The 20747-nt window shown below is 44.6% G+C and overlaps 2 protein-coding genes across 2 annotated transcripts in view; both read right to left on the reverse strand.

The window, feature by feature from the left end:
- Nucleotides 1-2112, reverse strand: part of LOC126419537 (glutathione S-transferase 1-1-like) — a 45586-nt gene extending 43474 nt beyond the window's left edge. The window contains exon 1 of the mRNA XM_050086727.1: nt 1919-2112. Coding sequence (XP_049942684.1) covers nt 1919-2112 — 194 coding nt within the window. The remainder of the gene's footprint in view (nt 1-1918) is intronic.
- Nucleotides 1-20747, reverse strand: part of LOC126418931 (calcium uptake protein 1 homolog, mitochondrial) — a 538349-nt gene that overhangs the window by 314155 nt on the left and 203447 nt on the right. The window lies entirely within an intron of this gene.

Genomic DNA, 20747 nt, shown 5'->3' on the forward strand with positions numbered 1-20747 from the left:
TTTTCACCAGGTTTAGGTGGTGGATTCTGAAACAGTACCATTGGACTTTAACGGTGTTTAAATCAGTCGCAACTTTGAATATTTTGTGGCATCCGACACTTACGCTTTTGGGCCAATGTCAAGTGAATTTTACATCATCGGCATTAGGCCATGTTTTAGTGAACTGATCGTTTGCTAAATTTCAATCGACGTTATTCAGCATTCAGCAATTTTTATTGAAATAAGCTTGTTCAGTATCGCTATTAGAAGATCGAACAATAGTTAAAATGGCACGTATCAGTTAGGAAGATACCACCAGTGAACGTAACACATGCGTTCGATTCGTCATTCGACTTCAGGCTCCAAGACTTGTACATTTGTACTTGTCAGACAGCAGAGATCATACCTGAGTTGCATGACAAGAGTCAGAGAGCAAAAGCATTTACAGCCCCATTCCCACTCCGCCAACTGTCTCAGTTGGGGGCTCATCCCAGATTGAAGCATTTGCAACCCTAGTCCCATTCCACCGACCATCGTAGACTCAAGCTACTTCTGATCTTAACATTCACTTTTGATTGTATTTTTGGTTATCAATGTATAGTCGCTCTTTGTGGCCGAGCGGTTCTAGGTGCTTCAGTCTGGAACCGCGCTGCTGCTATGGTCACAGGTTCGATTCCTGCCTTGGGCATGGATGTGTACGATGTCCTTAGTTTAGTTAGGTTTAAGTAGTTCTAAGTCTAGGGGACTGATGACTTCAGATGTTAAGTCCCATAGTGCTCAGAGCCATTTAAACCATTTTTTTATAGTCCCTCTTGGATTCCATGTCATAAATGTTTTATAGCTGCTATTTGCCTAGTTATCATAGGACTATGACACGTAAATAATCATTTTGTTACTTACCATATACCCTCATCTATAACTCAAAGTGTTGTCTGTAATGACTAGTACTATTAATCACATAGCTAATATGAAGGAAGACCTCAGAGGACTGGCAGTTGTTGCAAATGGTAAATAAATGTAATTTTTTTCTTGCAAATAGGTGGAAAGATCGTTTCTTATTCAGTTATATGACCGGTAAATAAATACTGAAAATATAATACTTGTAAAATGTCTACGAATATGTGTCCAGAGTGACATAAAGTAGAATGTCTAGCTGCAGGAAAAGCACATATGGGACACTGATTCAGTGGAAAAATCCTAAGAAAATGAAATCCACACATCAAAGAGGTAGCTTATTTAAAATAGCCCTGCTTAACCAATTCCTCAGTATTGCTCAGCAGTCTTGAACTTTACCAGGCAAGATTAGATGAGGGGATACAGGAGATCCAAAGAAGAGTCATGATTTCGTCGACGATTCATTTAGTCAGCACGAAAGTATCGTGATGAAGCTCATCAAACTCAAGTGGTAGCACTAGAAGAGCGGTGTTTTATATTGTAGAAAAGTACGAGTATATGAGTAAAATTCCAATAACATTTGTTTGTGATTATGAATGATAGTTACAGTGGTGACATATACCAGAATAACAGTGTTATTTATCTACAAATCCTTGGTAAAAGCCTTCTGATATGGCCTGACTCATACAGTTTACTGGCTCATTTTGACTACTTTCCAGTCACATCACCACGACAAGTTAATAGCTATCAGTATGTCAAAGGTAGTTTGTTAATAATTAAATTTTGCTAGAAGTGTGCTTTATCTCTATATACATTCTCACATAACATGATAAGTTGTCTTTATTGGTTAATTCAAACATAGAATTCAAACAAGAGACAAGCCTGGCAACTTTTCTCCCACTGGTATGAATCATATGAAATTAAGATCATTGCAATTTGGCATCGAAATTTACAACACCCATTTTGCTGTATTTTCACATACTGTAATATTTTACACATGCACAAGCAAATACAGAATATCTCAGTGAAGTGCAAATTATCTCACCTCTCTGAAAGAAAGAAACCATTATCATTTAGTGTTGGGACTGTATGTTGAGGATTCATTTTCAAAAACTCTGGTTTCAGATGGTCACCTGCTCGAAGACTGGTGAACTTCATGTTCAGCTTCACACCTATATCCTGAGCCACCATTTGAACTGTCATGCAAGGAGCACTGCCTGGCCAGTAGTAAAAGTCCATGGATGTCATTGTGAGTCTGTAAAAGTGAAAAAAAGACTTCAAAGAACATGAAACTATGACGAAGCTGCTAATAGTTTTTGTACTGGTAAGACATGTGTGAGATCATTTTGGAGAGTGCACTTCTTCATAAATTGAATCTTTTCTAGAAAATTGTTGCAGGAGTATTTTTCATCCCAAAAAATTAGAGTGTTTTCATGCATCGCTCATTTATTCATTGTGTTCCATAGGTTCAATAAAGAATGATAACCTTCAGAGATGGGGTCACTCTTTGCTGCTTTGGATCACGTTCAGATTCCATCATATTGTTTCAAACGGTCCCTAGTGGTTCCATCCTTTACACAAGAGCAAAGGTTTTGGTCATACTACACTCCAGAGGAGAACCAATTTGAATAGATGGCAGGTTCATCGTGTCCTTAGAGGTTGGATGAATCATCCAGAGTGTGTCATCAATATCAACATTTTCCAACACAATCGGCCCATTGTTCATTGCACTCTAAACCGTCATTTTCATCTGTGAAATATGTGTGAGAATCAAAGCCCCAAGGGAAGGGATGGTTTATTAACATCTTTGATGCCACCCCCTGAGGCTTTTTTGTGTTGATTCTGAGTGGTGGTGTGTCTGAAATGTTTTTCTCCTCCCCCCCCCCTCCCCCTCCGCCCAATTAAGAAAACCACGTGATTTCAAAGCTGGGCATCACGGTTCTGACCTCCATCACAAAGGAATCAAGAGAAGGGATGAAATATAGGTAAGAAGGATTGTGACAACCTTCCCATCAAGTGACATAGCCACAGTGCTGTTGGACAAACTTTGGTGAAATTTGATGCTATGTGAGATTAGTAACCCACCTCACATGAAATTCTGATCTCTGGTGTCTTTTTCTGTATGTGTCAACACACTGCTGTCCAAAGCATTGTCAAGCTGGAGGGTGATGTTGTATGGCACCGCACCTTTGCATGATTGTGGAGAAAGGTTGTAGACACCTTTGATACAAATTTCAACCTTCCACATTGCAATGGGAGACAAGTATGGGGTTTCTATAAACTGACACTTTAATTCTGTTGCACATTGTATATGATCAAACAATTTGTGGCAGTGGCTAATAAAGTATATTTTTAATTCACTTGTGAATGGCTTAGAATTACCAATTTCATGTTTTGTATTACTTGGTAGTTTGTTGAATATCTTTGTACCAGACTACTTAATTCCACTTTGAAACCAACATAATTGGCTGAAGATCACATGAAACTTCTTTGTCTCTTATTCTAATTGTAGAAATTACATTTTGGCCAAAACTGATGTTTATTATCAGTTTCAGTAATAGAAAGTTATAAGGAGTAAAACGTCTGGGAAGTGGGTGTAAGAATTCCAAGATAGTTAAAGAGACCTCTGCAAGATGTCCACTTATCTACTTTACACAATATTCTCATAATTGCTCATTTCTGTTGAATAAACACTATTCTTGCTTTATGTTCCCTACACCAGAAGACAATTCCATAAGACAATGTGGAGTAAAAATAAACATAGTGAGCCAAAACCTTCGTCTTTACATCAATACAATGAGAGATAATTCTTAGTGTAAAATATGCTGAACTGAGTTTCTTCTTTAGTTTCCATTTTAGCTTTTCCTCCATTTGGACTCTTAAGAAAATTTACACAAAATTGTAATGTGGCTCATCAACAATTCTAATCTGAAATTCTTTTTTAGCTTTAGTAAATGGTATAGTACATGATGATACAAATTTTCAGTGAATTATCTGACAGTGAAAAAATTTACAGTACTGGTATTCAGTAAGTATTTATTTTTTGAACCACACTGACATGTTGATCAATTTGCACTTCAAAATAGTACATTGTTGGTTAAAAAATAGATGCCCAGTAGCATATGAGGGGGTACCCCAAAAAAATGGAATTACTTATCAAAACAAATTATTTTCAAATTGTGTACAAAACAACTTTATCCTTTTCAAAATACTCTCCATTACAACTAATAAATTTGTCCTACCAGTGTTTCCACTGTTGGAAACATTTTTTTGTAGTCATCTTTAGAAATGACTGACAGCTCCTCCCTTGGGTTTTCTCCTTCACTTCCTCAATGTTGTCAAATCAGAGTCCCTTCATGCGCCTTTTCATGCACAGAAATAAGAAAAATTCACACACTGCCATATCAGGTGAGTAAGATGCTTGGGACAGTGGAACCATGGCATTTTTAACAAAAACTGTCTAACAGAGATGGCTGTGTTGCAGGTGCATTGTCATGGCGGAAGAACCAGTCTGCTGTCTGCCACATTGTGTCTGTTTTGATGAACACCGTTGCTCAATCTTTTTAAAATTTCCAAATAAAAGGTTCGATTGATGGTCTGACCTGGGGGAACAAACTCTGAATGAGCTACACCCTTGGCATCAAAAAAGAAAAATCAGCATTGTCTTGATGTTTTATTTGACTTGATGGCATTTTCTTGTACGGGGTGACAATGATGTCTTTCAGTGGCTTCACTGTTGCTTTGTTTCTGGGTCATAACCATAGCATCATGACTCATCACCAGTAATGACCTTGTACAGGAAATCTTGATCAGTTTCAAGCTGTTTTTTCCAAGCATGTCATGTTTCAACTCGACGTTCCTTTTGATTGTCAGTCAGAAACCAAGTAACAAATTTGGCAGCAACCCTCTTCAATCCAAAATCTTTTGTTAAAATTCGCTGAACTGCACACCAAGATAACCCACTAATCTCTGACAGCTGATCAATTGTCAGACCAACAGAACAAGCCAGGTAGAGAACATAGGTGGTACTGAACTGGCAATGAGTTGCGCTATACACACCTAGTGGCAGAAATGCTTACTACATAAGCTCTGCCCACAGCAACGTTATTCCGTTTTTTTTTTTTTTTTTCAGGTACCCCCTCTTTTATGGACTCATATTGTGTCTGACATAGTTTTACAAGTGACAATATTAACATATTAGCATAAGTTCTTCACATTTACATTGACCATCTGCAGTTGGCTGACTGAAACTTATTACATCTTAATGCCTAGTCAGGTCTGAGTCCATTGAAAACATATAATATTTATTGCAGATCCAGATTTCAATAGCAGTGTGGTTATTTTCAGTGCTAAAAGACATATAAAGAACCTGAGTTGTTTTGGAAATCAGCCTTATGCAAATACAATTAGTTTATTTTTATATTTACTCAGACAAGTTTCGATACCAATGTGACATATTCTGTGAGTCAACTTTTTATTTCTTAAAATTACATCACTAACTGAACTGTATTATTACACATCGGTTTTAGTGCTCGTTTTCGCTGTTTTGTACTCAGTGAGTACGTCGTCAGAAGTGTTTGCTCAGATCACATTTCGACACATTTTGTGTAAGTGCATGTGAGGTGAAGTAGTGAGTGGAAATTTGTGAAAAACTGAATGAAAACAATGCACTAAATGGCAGTTGATTGAGACACCAACCAGGGGCATGAAACAGGAAGAAAAATTTTTCAGATGACATGCTGTCAAAAGAAAAAAAAAAGAAAGAAAAAAAAATGAAAATGAGCACTAAAACTGATGTACAGTTCAGTAGGCGATGTAATTTTAAGAAATGAAAATTCCACCCATAGAAGATGACACATTGGTACCGAAACATGTTTGAGTAAATATAAAAATGAACTAATTGTGTTTGCATAAGGCTTGTGGCAACACTGACGTGCCATAACATCCATGGCATGCAAAAACGCTTTGGGCCAAGGTGGCCATTATGTTCTGTCTATGTGATACTTTCGATGTGTAATGACGTATATCTGAAGCATGACAATAAATGTTCTCATTGTTTTAACAAGTCGATCAACGGGTTGTTATTTATAATGATAAGGACCCAAAATTCCACATTGGTGACCCCGATGACAGTTTGTGACGCTCTTCCCATGTTCTATGTGAGTTCAATAACAATAACAATCATGTGTGTACAAGTGAACCACCTGTATCGTCATGTGGCCTACGCAACGAGGTGTACTGCCGTACGATTTCTACGGTCATAATCTGACCATGCCATCCACCTGCACTACGCATGGACACTATACATCGAACATTTCGAGGCCCTCCGTCCTGCGAGTGGATTGCAATACCACAACACTCACAGACAACGCGTACGTACCGCCCGCCATCTTGCCTCAAGATTGTTCTCTCGAACATACAGGACAAAGTGTGAAAACAGATCCGGACATTCCACTGCTAATGTCACACGCTCAGGGATGAGCAACTCCCCTCAGAACTTTGCACCAACTTTCGAAGCAGTGCCACTACACGACTGCTACATCATCCGTGCCGCAAATCAGTTCCGCGCCTGGCTACGCACAGCCTCAATTTTCTGATTGAACTGAACAGTGTATAGTGAATGTGACCTCTCCTAGTACCTCGCCCACTTTTGCTAGACATCAGATAGCAATAACGACCGATCTGAGGGGTGTAACAGTTTAAACAGTTTACGGGGCCCCGGGCCCTACCCCCCGCCCCGCCCCCTCCCTCGCCCCCCGGCAGACGCCATATTGACTGCTCCCACACCTGTGGCTGTGGCTCTTACACACCCAGTGGTCGTGGATTCCAAACCAACTAAGTTACCTAAACTGCCGACTTTTGCAAAAACGCAGCCCAACACATGGTTCGTGTTAGTCGATTCTATTTTCGCCACCACAGGCATTGACTCAGAAGAATCAAGCTTCGTGTTTTTGGTGAGACATTTGCATGACCATTTGTATTTGATTAGCGACATTGTGATCAGCCTGCCGCCTTCACCGAGATATACGAATGTGAAACTCGTCTCCAGACGAGATTATTCATCATATCATTCATGAGGAACACCTGCACAACCTCACCCCATTGGGACTATGGCGACGACTCCGCGCCCTCACACCTGTGGATTTGCTACCCGATACAGCGTTATGGTTGATGTGGCTTGTCAAAATGCAGGAAGCATTACAACTATAGCTCCTGCCGCTCACCAACAGCACCTTGGATGAGAAGCTTTCAGTCATGGATCGAGCTTTCAGGATTATTAACAGGCGAGTGCACAGCGTGAAGAGTGGGGGTAGCGATATCAACAGCACGCCACCCCCCCCCCCTCCCCCTTCCCCTTCCAGGATTCGGGCGAACTCGCTTTCTCAGCGCTCATGCTATGACAGCGGTGACATCTACCCGCCGTCGTGGGGAACCAGATACAGCCTCCACGACATCCGCCATGACAACCGACACACTGCACTGCAGCACTCCACAATGGACACAGCCGACACCAGGAGCTCTACATTACCCCCACCTAATGCAGCCTGGCCGCTGTGTTGGTTCCATGCCAACTTCGGCAATGCGGCCAGGAAATGTCGCAGCCCTTGCGCAGCAGGAAACGCAGCTCACGAGGTGCCATAGGTGCAGCGTCTCACGCACAGGAAAAAAGATGCCTTACAGCAACAACAGCATCTAACACGGTAAGCGCCGACAGTTGTCCATTCGCTCTTGACCTCGTCTCAGGAACTAAATTCCTCGTTGACAGTGGTGCTGATACGAGTGTTCTCGCACCTAATGTGTTAACTTCCTTGCCCAGACTCACGCGGCTAATGACTCTCACTCAAAGTGTTAGGTACGGCACCTTCAACGCTCAACCTGTCAAAAGACTCGAAGCTTTCGTGGACTTTTCATGTGGCACAGGTGACTTGTCCGGTGTTAGGCATTGACTTTCTGCGACACCATAAATTTTCGCTAGACATTCCATGAAGTACATTAGTCCACCAACCTTTGCAGAAGACTATCGCCTTTATGGCCACTGCGTCTGTACCAACCATTCAGTCAACAAACATTTACATTTCACTATTACAGACCGAATGTGCTCTTCTTGCAGCCAAGTTAACTAGTAAAAGTTGCAACTGCTACTACAACGACAAGAAATCAGTGAACTCAAGCAAATGCAGGCCAAGCTCATCTCCCTTATCGAGCGTACCGAACAGACATTACAGAACATGAAATCCGAAATCGCCTCACTTCCAGGTATTCGCTCTTCTCACAAACCTGCGTGCGCTCAAATCATTGACTCATTGCACGAGTGTTCAAACGCTAATGACGCACCCCGCGCGCGTAGAATGTTGTCAATCATGAGCGGCGCATGTGACAAACTCAGTACAACTGAGGGCCCTCCAGTCAGACACCGACCACGACCCCCGAATCCACACAAAACTCAAAGCAGTGAAAGCAATCATCTCGGACCTATTAAAAGCAGGCATTGTACACCCATCCTCCAGTGACTGGTCGTCACCGATTCATCTCACACCAAAGAAGGATGGTCCCTACAGACTCTGTGGCGATTATACACGTCTCAATGACCGCACAATCATGGACAATTATCCAGTGCCAAACATTCAGGACTTCGCTTCTCAATTGGCCGGCGCTAAAATTTTCAGTGTGGTAGACTGTGAGAAAGCATATCACCAAATACCAATGTACGAACAAGATATCCCTAAAACGGCCATCACCACACCATTCGGCCTCTTCGAATACGTTTACATGCCTTACGGATTGAAAAACGCCGCCCAAACCTGGCAGAGGTTCTTAGATACAGTGTTACGACCCCTACCTTTCTGCTACTCGTACCTGGACGACATTTTGATATTTTCTTCCTCTTGGGAGGAACAAAATCTTCAAATCTGGGCGCTGTTTGACACATTACAATCCCACGGTGTGATCGTCAACAAAGACAAATGCAAACTGAGGCAGGATTCTTTCGTTTTTCTGGGACACAGTTTCAGCCGATGGCATCCGGCCCACACAAGAGAAAACAGACATTATCAAATAGCTGCTGATACCAGAAACATACCATGAGCTCCGCCGGTCCTTACGAATAATAAATTTTTTCCGCCGCCACATTCCAAGAGCCGCAGAACTACAGGCCCCCTCACAGACGCACTGCGCGGGCCACAAACGCCAGGCGACAGGCGCCTGCCGTGGACAGAGGTCATGCGTGCGTCTTTCAAAAAACTCAAAACCGCACTCGCGGGAGCCATCACGCTTGCCCATCCACACCCAGATGCAACACTTTCGCTCACCACGGACGCTAGCGAAATATCTATCGGCGCAGTACTTCAACAGCACAGAGGAGAGGTGGTGCAACCTCTTAAAGTTCTTTTCAAAAAAACTTTCTCCCTCTCAGTGCAAATGGTCCGCTTTCGACAGAGAGCACTTAGCTGTCTACGAAGCCATCAGATATTTCCGCGAAGATGTCGAGGGACGCCCCCACACGATCTTTGCAGACCACAAACCTCTCGCCCAAGCACTCACAAATCCTCCAGCCGACCCACCGCCTAGGAGGTTCCGTTATTTCGACCTCATTTCACAATATACAACTAATGTACAATACGTTCGAGGATCCGACAACATAGTCGTTGATTATTTCTCCCGGATCTTGGGCATATCTTCCTCAATCGACTTCGAAGCTCTTGCTCGAGCGCAAACAAATGGTGTCTCCTTGGCGAGCCTTTTATCTGACAATAATCACTCTCTGCACCTGGCGCACAAGATGATCACCGGCACACGCTCGGAGCTATGATGTGACACTTCCACTGGCGTGCCAAGCCCCCTCGTCCCCTCCTCTTTGCATGGCTCGGTGTTTGACGCACTGCACAGCCTCGGCCACCCGAGCATTTGCGCAACTACGCACATCATCGCCGAGCGTTTCGTAGGGCCTTCGCTTCACAAAGACTGTCGCGACTGGTGTAGCACTTGTTTTTCGTGCCAGTGGTCCAAAGTCGGACGCCACTCCACACCCCCCCTCAGGGGTCTTCCGCTCTCCTTCTGGAAGACTCCATCATATCCACATCGACATTGTCGGCCCCCTTCCCCAGGTGGATGGTTACCGATACTTGCTTACTTTTATCGACAGAACAACTAGATGGGTCAGGGAACCCCTCTAGCCGATATTTCGGCCGAAACAGTCGCCAACGCTGTCCTCTCCACATGGGTCGCTCGTTTTGGCTGCCCCAAAACCATTACTACATACCAAGGTCGTCAATTCGAGGCTGTCCTCTTCACAAAAATGTGCGAGCTCTTCGGCGTCGGCCGCATTCGCACGCCAGCCTACCACCCCCAATCAAATGGCTTAGTGGAACGATGGCACCGCACATTAAAGATGGCGCTAATGTGCCACGAGGAACGGTGGTTACATGCCCACCCGTGGGTACTGCTAGGCCTCCGTTCTGTATATAAAGGTGGCCTGCAGTGCTCAGTGGCCGAACTGTTCTATGGCGAGCCGTTGACCCTACCAGCCGAGTTTGTCGAGCCTTCACCACTCCAAGATACCATCGAATACCCAGTGCTAATCTAGAACATACGACAGACGATACGAGCGCAGAGAGCACCCACTCCGAAAGCACATACTCCGCCTAAAACATTTGTGCACGCCGATGCTTAGGGACGATACAGTGCGCGTCGCTCTGCAACCCCCATACACAGGCCCTTACAGGGTACTTAGGCGCTCGTTGAATACATTTGACGTCTGTATCAAAGGCAAACCCTCGATAGTGTCAGTGTCTCGACTAAAGCCGCCGTGGATCACTGCAGACAACACCTCCAGTGACCCGACGCCACCAACCACGACGGACGATGACCTCCACACTGCCGCTTCCTCAAGGGACGACACGCCGGCCATGCCCCCTTCCCCAACGCTGGGAACCCTCACTGGGCAGAGACCAGGGTCCACACCCTTCACCCCACCCTCTCCTGCTACGCCCGTCACACACTTCTCACCAGACATTCAACAACCCACTACCATCGCCATCGATGTCTCACACTTTGCACCATCTGACATCTGTATAACTACCACAAATGATTCTCTCTTAAACATCCACGCTCCCTCCTCCCCCCCCCCCCCCCCCCCCGCTCCGCCGATGATGAGACACCAACTTTCCGTTCTCCACTCCTCACTGATCCCCAATTCCTTAGATCCTTCCTTCCCACATTCAACCTTTCATTGAAGCCATGGGGACACTGTATGTGTTGTACCCCGTGTCTCCGTCTATTCTCCCCACTCCCTCTGTCATCTCCTCACGAACCAGTCGCCACATACTCACACTGGTGTGGCACCGTGATTACATTTTTCCATCCAAAAGGGCTCGAACCCCGGCCCCGGCCCGGCCCCGGCCCGGCCCGGCCCGCCCATTTCCTCCTCCGGACGAAGACGGCGCAACACGTGCACCATCCCCCCACAACCCCCACAAGAGCCAGAGCCTCGTGCTCCACACTGCAAGGGGGGGGGGGGGGGGTCTGTGGCAACACTGATGTGCCATAACATCTCTGGCGCACAAAAACTCTTCGGGCCAAGGCGGCCATTATGTTCTGTCTATGTGATACTTTCGATGTGTAATGACGTATATCTGAAGTGTGACAATAAATATGCTCATTGTTTTAACAAGTGGATCAACCGGTTGTTATTTATAACGATAAGGACCCAAAATTCCACAGGCTGATTTCCAAAACAACTCAGTTTTTTAATCACAAATACGGAAGAACGAAAAGAGGAGCTTCAAATATTAGTGAAATGAGTATATAAAGAACCAATTACAAAAAGGTTATGTGCATGCCTTATTCTATGTACAGTAGTATAAGCTTTAAATGTACATCAGTGATCAAATATGTGCTAATAAGTGTAAGTTTCAACATTTAAACCATTTATATACACATGTGGCGTCTCTGGTGCAGAGTGCCCTATCGTTGGCACCTTCCTTTTTTGGACTGGTTGTTCTTGTGTAAACTTTCAGCATGTAGATGTGTAACAGCCATTCTTTGTTATATGTACAAGTGACCAGTAAATGTGTATTCAATATTAAGTGTGTTATCTCTCAACTAATCTTCCGTGATAATCACAGTGGTGGCCCTGGCACGATCATCGTCTCATCAAGTGTTATTTGTGCTTGTTTTCGTCATTCTCAAACATCATATACCAGACTGCATTTTTTCCACCACAATGGATGTACCAATGTCTTTCAGTGCGAGGGTAATGGGTCCCATCAACTATGCCGCTTGCGACCATGAGTGAACAAGTGTACCATCTGCTTTGAACTCGGTTAAAAGTAAATAGTTATTTATCCCTGGCCACGCCAGCAGCCACCTAACCTTAACCAGTTCAACATGGCCACCGCCTGGTGTGGCAGCACAACAGCCACAACATGGACAGTGCTTGCCACCTAACCACAATGTGGACGACCTTCCAGTTAAAGACACTGTGGTTTATCCTTCACATACATCATTACCTTTGGGATGGCTTGATGTGCCAACAAAGTTCCAGGACTGTGAATCGAACATTTCTACACATGGCGTAGCACATTCTAATTTACATAGTATCACAGCACCTCCCGCCGCACACTGTTTCAGTGACGACGGTTGTCTTGACTGCATTGGTTTCTGTGACTGTCACATCGTGGTTGCACCATGATCGCCTCCCGCTCACTTTCGTAACAGCACCAGCCATTCCACCCATGCCGGTTACGGGTCCGCCACCCCATTACTCCACCATAACTGCCTCCCCTCTCTCTGTTGCATTGGTCCTGGCTGTTACACCTGCACTGTGTTCTTTGTCAGACTTGCCAATTGGACACACCTTGCCAGTTTATACGCCCACTCCCTCCATATCATGTGCTGCATATGGCCACTACCCCACCCAGACCTCAGGCAATGCACCGTTCACCACTACTGCACTCCCGGTGTCAGAGGCATCCTGCTCTGCCCGCATCAATCATCATCTGCCAGAGCTGCCTCAACATGTGTTACCAGGCAGGTTCCCTAAGCTTCCTGCATTGCAAAAAGACAACCCAAAAACTTGGTTCGCCTTGGTAGACCACCACCTGGACATCCACAGCATTTCCAATGACGGCGCAAGTTTTGTCTGCCTGGTGAGCCATCTCCATGCACATACGGACTCATCAGCGACTTGCTCCTCTCACAGCCCACCTCACACAAACATTCGATGGCTAAATCACTGCTTATTGAATGCCTTTCCTGCCCTCCAGCAGTGGCTATCCATCACATTATCCAAGAGGAACATCTCAATTACCGCACTCCTTCACAATTTTGGCAGCACCTATGTGCATTAATCGATGACCAAGCATTGTTTGACACTGCCTTTGGACTTTGTGGATGGTCAAAATGCCTTTGGATCTGCAGCTTCATCTACTGTCTCACATCACTGATCCACTCAAGGTTTGGTTACACAAGGCGGATCAGGCTTATGCCATCATTCATCAACGATGCTGCCTGTCACTACCGACATCTCGTCCACCCTCAATTGGCTCACCTGTGCCTCTGGTTCCGCACTCTGCTGGCAGATGCTGGTGCGCTCACCTCGGCGCCTCAGATGCCCTTCAGGAGCTGCCACCTAGCAGCCTACAGGATTTACTGTCAGTGGGCTCCTGACAGCCTCTGACCTCGCCCAAGCAGTGGCCCAATCGGCTACTGGTCCCACTGCAGTCAGCTGCAACCCCCACCCACACTGAATCATCCTCCAAACTGGCCTACCCACTGTGCTGGTTCCACGCTACTTACGGGGATGCCGCTCGCAACTGCCGTGCACCCTGCACCTATCCAAACAAGACTAGCAGGCACGTTTAAGTGCCACATCCCACCATTTACGTTCACGGTGCCTATCTTCTGACGCTGCACCACTCACTTCAGCGACTTCACGCCTCTATGCCACAGATATCTCGACTGGTATCCGCGTTCTCGTCAACACTGGCGGCTGATGTTAACATCATACCAGCCAAGCACGATGTCGACGCGCTGTCCCCCTCTACCCTCACCTTGATTGCTGCCATCCATTCTCCTATTGCATTCCAAGCCTCCATCAAGATGTCACTCCACCTCTCACCAGTTCACGCCTTACCTTGGACCTTCCACACTGCCGATGTCAATAAACCTGTGATTGGGTTGGCCTTTCTACACCATTATGAACTTTCACCAGACCTGCAGGCCACTGCACTCCACCACGTGTCTGGCTCTACAGTTCCATGCACACCTAAGTTCAGCACCACTCCACTCTCTGCCTCCTTGGCTACACTTTCGATGTGTAGGGACCGATGACCGTCGCAGTCTGGTCCCTTTAATACCACAAACCAACCAACCTTTCCATGTGTGGTTCCCTGGTCAAGTGCATAACCACACAGCTCTCTGATTTGTTGTATGTGCACTCCCAGATTGATGAACTCTGCACCCAGAAAGATGACTTAATTGCCTTCATCACCTCTGACAAATTTTCACATGCACAGCATACCATACATCGCCTATCTGCAGGCCCACAGTGAGGCGGCCCTGCACATGCCTCTACAGCGTCTTCTCGCCAACCTGCTCCAATGTCGAGCATTCCACTGACTGTTGTTTTCTTCACATCACTGCGGATGAATCTCCAAGATGCTCCTGTGTGCGCCCCTCCAGATTCTTCGCACTGCTTCACTCCTGCATCGCGCCTTGTGTTGCCAACTGAAGCTGACGCCCTGCCTATGTCACCCTGATTCATCAAGGAGAGTGAACTAATGTTGCCTGTGGGTACCTTCTTGGTCCCTCATGTTGACTTCCCTATGCAATTATCGGCCATCAATAATGGCACTTGCTGTAAGATATGCACCACTGATGGCTGACCTGTTCGTTATAAGGCCAGGCGCCTTAACACTTCCAAACTTTTGCACACTATGGAGATTATTCGGGCATCCTCCATTCCCCCGATAGCAACTGGTCTTCCCATGTTCACCTTGTTCCCAAAAACGATGGCTCCTTATGCATGTGTGGGGACTACAAGTCCCTTAATGCCAGCACCATTATCAATAACTACCCCATACCATACATCCAAGATTTCACACAGTTGCTTCATGGTTCTACCTTTTTCTCTGTATTAGATTGTTCCAAAGCATATCACCAGATTCCTGTGCGTTCACCGGATATTCTGAAGATGGCCATCACCACACCCTTCGGCCTAGTTGAATACTGTTACATGCCTTATGGATTGAAAAATGTTGCTCTCCCTCTGTATTTTGCTTACGCTTACTTAGACAACATCCTTACCTTTTCCTCCTCTGCTGAGGAGCATCAAGTTCACCTCGCTTCAGTTCGTTCGGACCTCACTGCCAATGGCGTGGTGATCAACCATGATAAATCTTAACTATGTTCCGCATCTGTTACCTTCATTGGCCATTCCATCTCTGCCGACGGCCTCCAACTGACGAGTTCTTGTGTCGAATTCCCTCTCCCTGACAGCTCTATCATTTTCTGAGTATGGCAAACTTTTACCACCGCCATATTCCTGAAACTGCCTTCGTCCAAATGGCCCTCACCGACACTCTCTCTGCCAAGCACACCACTGGAAAATGGAAGTTGGAGTGGACACAGCCTATGTTTGACGCTTTTGGTAACCTTAAAACTGCCCTAGCTAAATCCGTAACACTCACCCACCCTGACCCTGAGGCCCGTGTCTCGATCATGACTAATGCCACTGTCTCAGCTGTGGGTGCTTTTTTTACAGCAGCACACTGCCAACTCCACCCAGCCCCTCCGCTTCTTTTCCAAGAAACTGACTAAGAGCCTGTGCAAGTGGTCAGCATTTGACTGTGAGCTGCTCACAGTGTACGAGGCTATTAAACATTTTCATAGTGACCTTGAGGAGTGACCCTATACCGATCACAAGCCACTCATGGATGCTGCTTCTAATCCTGTTGAAGACCTTCCACCCTGGCGTTTCCGCCATTTGAACTAAATCTGTCAGCACTCTTCTGATGCATGATATATCTGTGACATGGAGAACATTGTGGCAGACTACCTTTCCTGCATCTGCGTGTTAACTGCATCACTGGACCTAGAGGAGCTCGCCTGACTACAAGCTGATGACGATGATATACAGCAACTAAGGTCAAACAATGGCTCATCGCTCTCTGTCCAGCCCCATATACTGTTACCTGATTCAGCAATCCCTGTCCTTTGTGACACATCTATAGGTGCACTTCGCCCCCTGGTCCCCACCACCCTTTGTCATTGGGTCTTTACCACCTTGCATGGCTTAGCTTACTCCGGGACACAGGCCATGACGTGGCTGGTTACGGAGTGCTTTGCCTGGCCTGGTGTGAAGCACGACTGTTTCACTTGGAGCCATGCATGCGTTCCGTGCCAGTGCAGCAAGGTTGGCAGGCGAGCCCAACCTCCTCTGGACATGTTTAACATCCTGAACGGGCATTTTCAACATGTCTATATTGACGTCATTGGTCCCCTTCCTCTGTCTGAGGGCTACAGATATATCCTATCAGTTATCGATCGTGTGACCCGTTGGGTTGAGGTGGTCCCCCCTTACTGACATCACGGCCGAGTCTGTCGCCCATTCCTTCAACAACGTGGGTTGCTCACTTCGGCTGTTCCTTATCTCTCACCAATTTGAATCCACCCTGTTCGCACGACTCTGTGTACTCTGTGGCATCGCCAAGCTTCATACCACAGCTTACCACCAGCAGGCGAACGGCCTTTTTGAGTGGTGGCACCGAAGACTACCCTAATGTGCCACGGGGGCCTATGGTCAGAAGCATACTCTTAGGAACTTTCAAGCACATAAAACAGATAAGGTAGTTCTAATTAAACACATATTTTCAGTGGACAAGTATTTGTTCCACATATTTACGTGATGTTGTTGATCAGCTTTAACATCAAACTGTCTAAGTTACAATGTAGTATTGTATGAAAGCTATGAGAGAAGACATTATAGAGCAGAAAGATCTTAGGTCTCTTAGACGCCCTGCTGCTGATAAATAGCTTATAACACCATTTCCGTCTATTAAACAAATGAAACTCCAGGTAAGAATATCAACAATATAGGAAAAGAGAGATTACTACTTACTGTAAAGAAGACACATTAAGTTGCAGACAGGAACAATTAAAAGACACTTGCATAAAGCTTTTGGGCACAGCCTTCATCAGCAAAAAAGAAACACATGCCACCCATACAAACAAGCAAGCACATCTCATGCACACAGGACCGGGCATTCTGAGCTGAGATGCTGGAGTTGGTGCTCATGTGTGCAAGATGTGTACTTTCTTATTTATGTCGATTCCAATCCTTCAGATATATTCCAAATTTAACACTGTTTCAAGAAATTTTTATTAATTTACGTTTTTTGAACAAGATTTTTTGTTATGAGATCTCAGGCTCTGGATACAAGATTTTTTTGTATTTTTAAACTATGTTCAGTGTAAAGCGTGCAGTAATTACTGATGCCATTGGTTAGTTCACACTATTATCACACATGTGTGGTTTAGATAGTCACCTTATTTGTTTTGTGTACATAAGCTTTTAAAACTATAAAATAATAAATAAAATGACAAAGCATATGAATTATAAAATAAAGTTAATACATGTTGTTAATCCATCTGACATGTAATCCATCATACTAGATTAGTATGTCATACACTGAAACTAGCTCCACTACGCCTATTTATAGATTCATATAGGACAGTATTAAAAAATTATTCACAAAATAATAAAATACAGGTCACTTACGTTAAAAAACACAAGAAATTAATTACAAACTGATGTTATTTTGTTTGACTGTTTTGTCGATTTCTTAGTGAGGTTTTGTACTGGGTTGTACATGTATGGGTGGTTTTTAAACACTGAAATTTCTCATATGTTTCCTATCAAAGCCCACCAAAGTACTCCCAGAAACAATTTTTTTTAGCTGAAATATTTGGTTAAAACATAACCTTACAGCAATAATATACCTCTTTAGACACTGAAACATCAGAGAAAGAGTAATGAGACTACTGAGTTTCTGAAGACTTATGGTATAATTGCAATCTCATTTTTCTTACAATACGTTTTTGAACAGCAATATTTCCTAACTTGCAACATTTTGGGAGAAGATAAAGTGCTCTTTTTATTGGGAACTTTAAAATGCAGCATATTATTTCTGTGACATACACTTATTAGTCAGGTCAAAATATTGTGTGTATGTGGTCTTATAAATCCGAATATTTATTCCAATACAACATTTGTGTAAAAATTTTTGTATCGTGGTAATCAACGAAATGTTAATTTTATTTTAACCTAGAAGAACAAGAAAAATACATTTTGAAGGTTGCTCTTCCAATTTGATGTAACTATTGTGATAGACTAAAGGGACAAAAATGCGTTTGTGTTAGGAGTGATACTGAAGCAAGTGCGTTGTTGCACCTTGTTTCACCATGTTCCATTTAGTGCACTTTGGCACTGACACCTGTTTCTGTTTTCACAAAAGCATGTACATTTTTACAAGAAGTACAAAGCAAACACACAGAACATTAGCAAGCCCTATATTCCCTACCTAAGAAAGGAACAATATACTTTGCAGAAGCCACCACAATCAGAGAAGCACAAAAAAAAAAAGTAAAAAGAAAGCCAGCTTCCTGCCTTCTGCCTGCGAAAGGAAGGCTTTCCTCAACTGTGAATATGCGTTATTGGCAAAGTGTCATTTCTACAGTTGTATTTCATCCTAGTAGCAAAGTCAATTACGGAACAGTTGTGTATTGTCAAAATCGTTCAGGTGGCGACATTACGTTTAAATCACACAAGGACTGCTAATATTTTTAAAAACATCAGGAATCCGATGTACCGATTTTCAAGAAAATATCGCTACTAGCCCTCGATGTCTCGGAAGAAGCTTCGAAATATTTCGTTAAATCAATGTACCATCTTATGAAAATATCGGCGCGCATTGTAAATATACGTCCGAGTTTAGAGCTGTATATTTATGTATTGCATTATTATTATACGAGGGCAGTTCAATAAGTAATGCAACACAAAATTTATTTCTCGGCCGATTTTGGTTGAAAAAACCGGAAATTTCTTGTGGAATATTTTCAAACATTCCCGCTTCGTCTCGTATAGTTTCATTGACTTCCGACAGGTGGCAGCGCTGTACGGAGCTGTTAAAATGGCGTCTGTAACGGATGTGCGTTGCAAACAACGGGCAGTGATCGAGTTTCTTTTGGTGGAAAACCAGGGCATCTCAGATATTCATAGGCGCTTGCAGAATGTCTACGGTGATCTGGCAGTGGACAAAAGCACGGTGAGTCGTTGGGCAAAGCGTGTGTCATCATCGCCGCAAGGTCAAGCAAGACTGTCTGATCACCCGCGTGCGGGCCGGCCGTGCACAGCTGTGACTCCTGCAATGGCGGAGCGTGCGAACACACTCGTTCGAGATGATCGACGGATCACCATCAAACAACTCAGTGCTCAACTTGACATCTCTGTTGGTAATGCTGTCACAATTGTTCACCAGTTGGGATATTCAAAGGTTTGTTCCCGCTGGGTCCCTCGTTGTCTAACCGAACACCATAAAGAGCAAAGGAGAACCATCTGTGCGGAATTGCTTGCTCGTCATGTGGCTGAGGGTGACAATTTCTTGTCAAAGATTGTTACAGGCGATGAAACATGGGTTCATCACTTCGAACCTGAAACAAAACGGCAATCAATGGAGTGGCGCCACACCCACTCCCCTACCAAGAAAAAGTTTAAAGCCATACCCTCAGCCGGTAAAGTCATGGTTACAGTCTTCTGGGACGCTGAAGGGGTTATTCTGTTCGATGTCCTTCCCCATGGTCAAACGATCAACTCTGAAGTGTATTGTGCTACACTTCAGAAACTGAAGAAACGACTTCAGCGTGTTCGTAGGCACAAAAATCTGAACGAACTTCTCCTTCTTCATGACAACGCAAGACCTCACACTAGTCTTCGCACCCGAGAGGAACTCACAGAACTTCAGTGGACTGTTCTTCCTCATGCACCCTACAGCCCCAATCTCGCACCGTCGGATTTCCATATGTTTGGCCCAATGAAGGACGCAATCCGTAGGAGGCACTACGTGGATGATGAAGAACTTATTGATGCAGTACGACGTTGGCTCCGACATCGACCAGTGGAATGGTACCGTGCAGGCATACAGGCCCTCATTTCAAGGTGGCGTAAGGCCGTAGCTAAAAGATTGGGGAATAACCTGGTGTATTTCAATGCTGAATAAAACAACCCCTGTTTCAGAAAAAAAATGTGTTGCATTACTTATTGAACTGCCCTCGTATATTCCTTACATCAAACAGCTAGCAGCCTGTTTACCCCCCTTAGAGCAAGGATTTCAAGGAAACCGATGCACGTTCACGCTTAGTGATAACCACTTTGCTAACAGTGGTAACTGCATCAAAGTGGCACAATAAAAGTTGTCCAATGTATATGTCGTTTGGTTTCGCCACGTATCGGATTTACCCAGAACACCTCATGTCGACTTCCCTGTTTTATCATTTCTGTAAATTCTGGCGACCTAGCAGTCGTATCGTCAAAATGGCGGATTGCATCAGCATTTCCCCTCACACGTCTCGTCCCATCGCAAAGACCAATCCTGTCATTTAGATTTTTGTTCATCATTTTCAGCAACTGTTTCTGGTCGTCCTTCAGCGTTGGTAGCATCCATCTGTAGGACAATTTTCGCATTTTGAAGCCTTCGTGCAGGATTGTGTACACAGATCAAACGGAATATCAGCTTTGGAGGCGGTTTGTATCACATTCATTCGGCGATCCTCCAAAGCAACTTTCTCCACTTGCTAAATCATGTCGTCACACTGGGTGG

The sequence above is a fragment of the Schistocerca serialis genome, chromosome 9 (genome assembly GCF_023864345.2).
Source record: "Schistocerca serialis cubense isolate TAMUIC-IGC-003099 chromosome 9, iqSchSeri2.2, whole genome shotgun sequence".
Classification (NCBI taxonomy): domain Eukaryota; kingdom Metazoa; phylum Arthropoda; class Insecta; order Orthoptera; family Acrididae; genus Schistocerca; species Schistocerca serialis.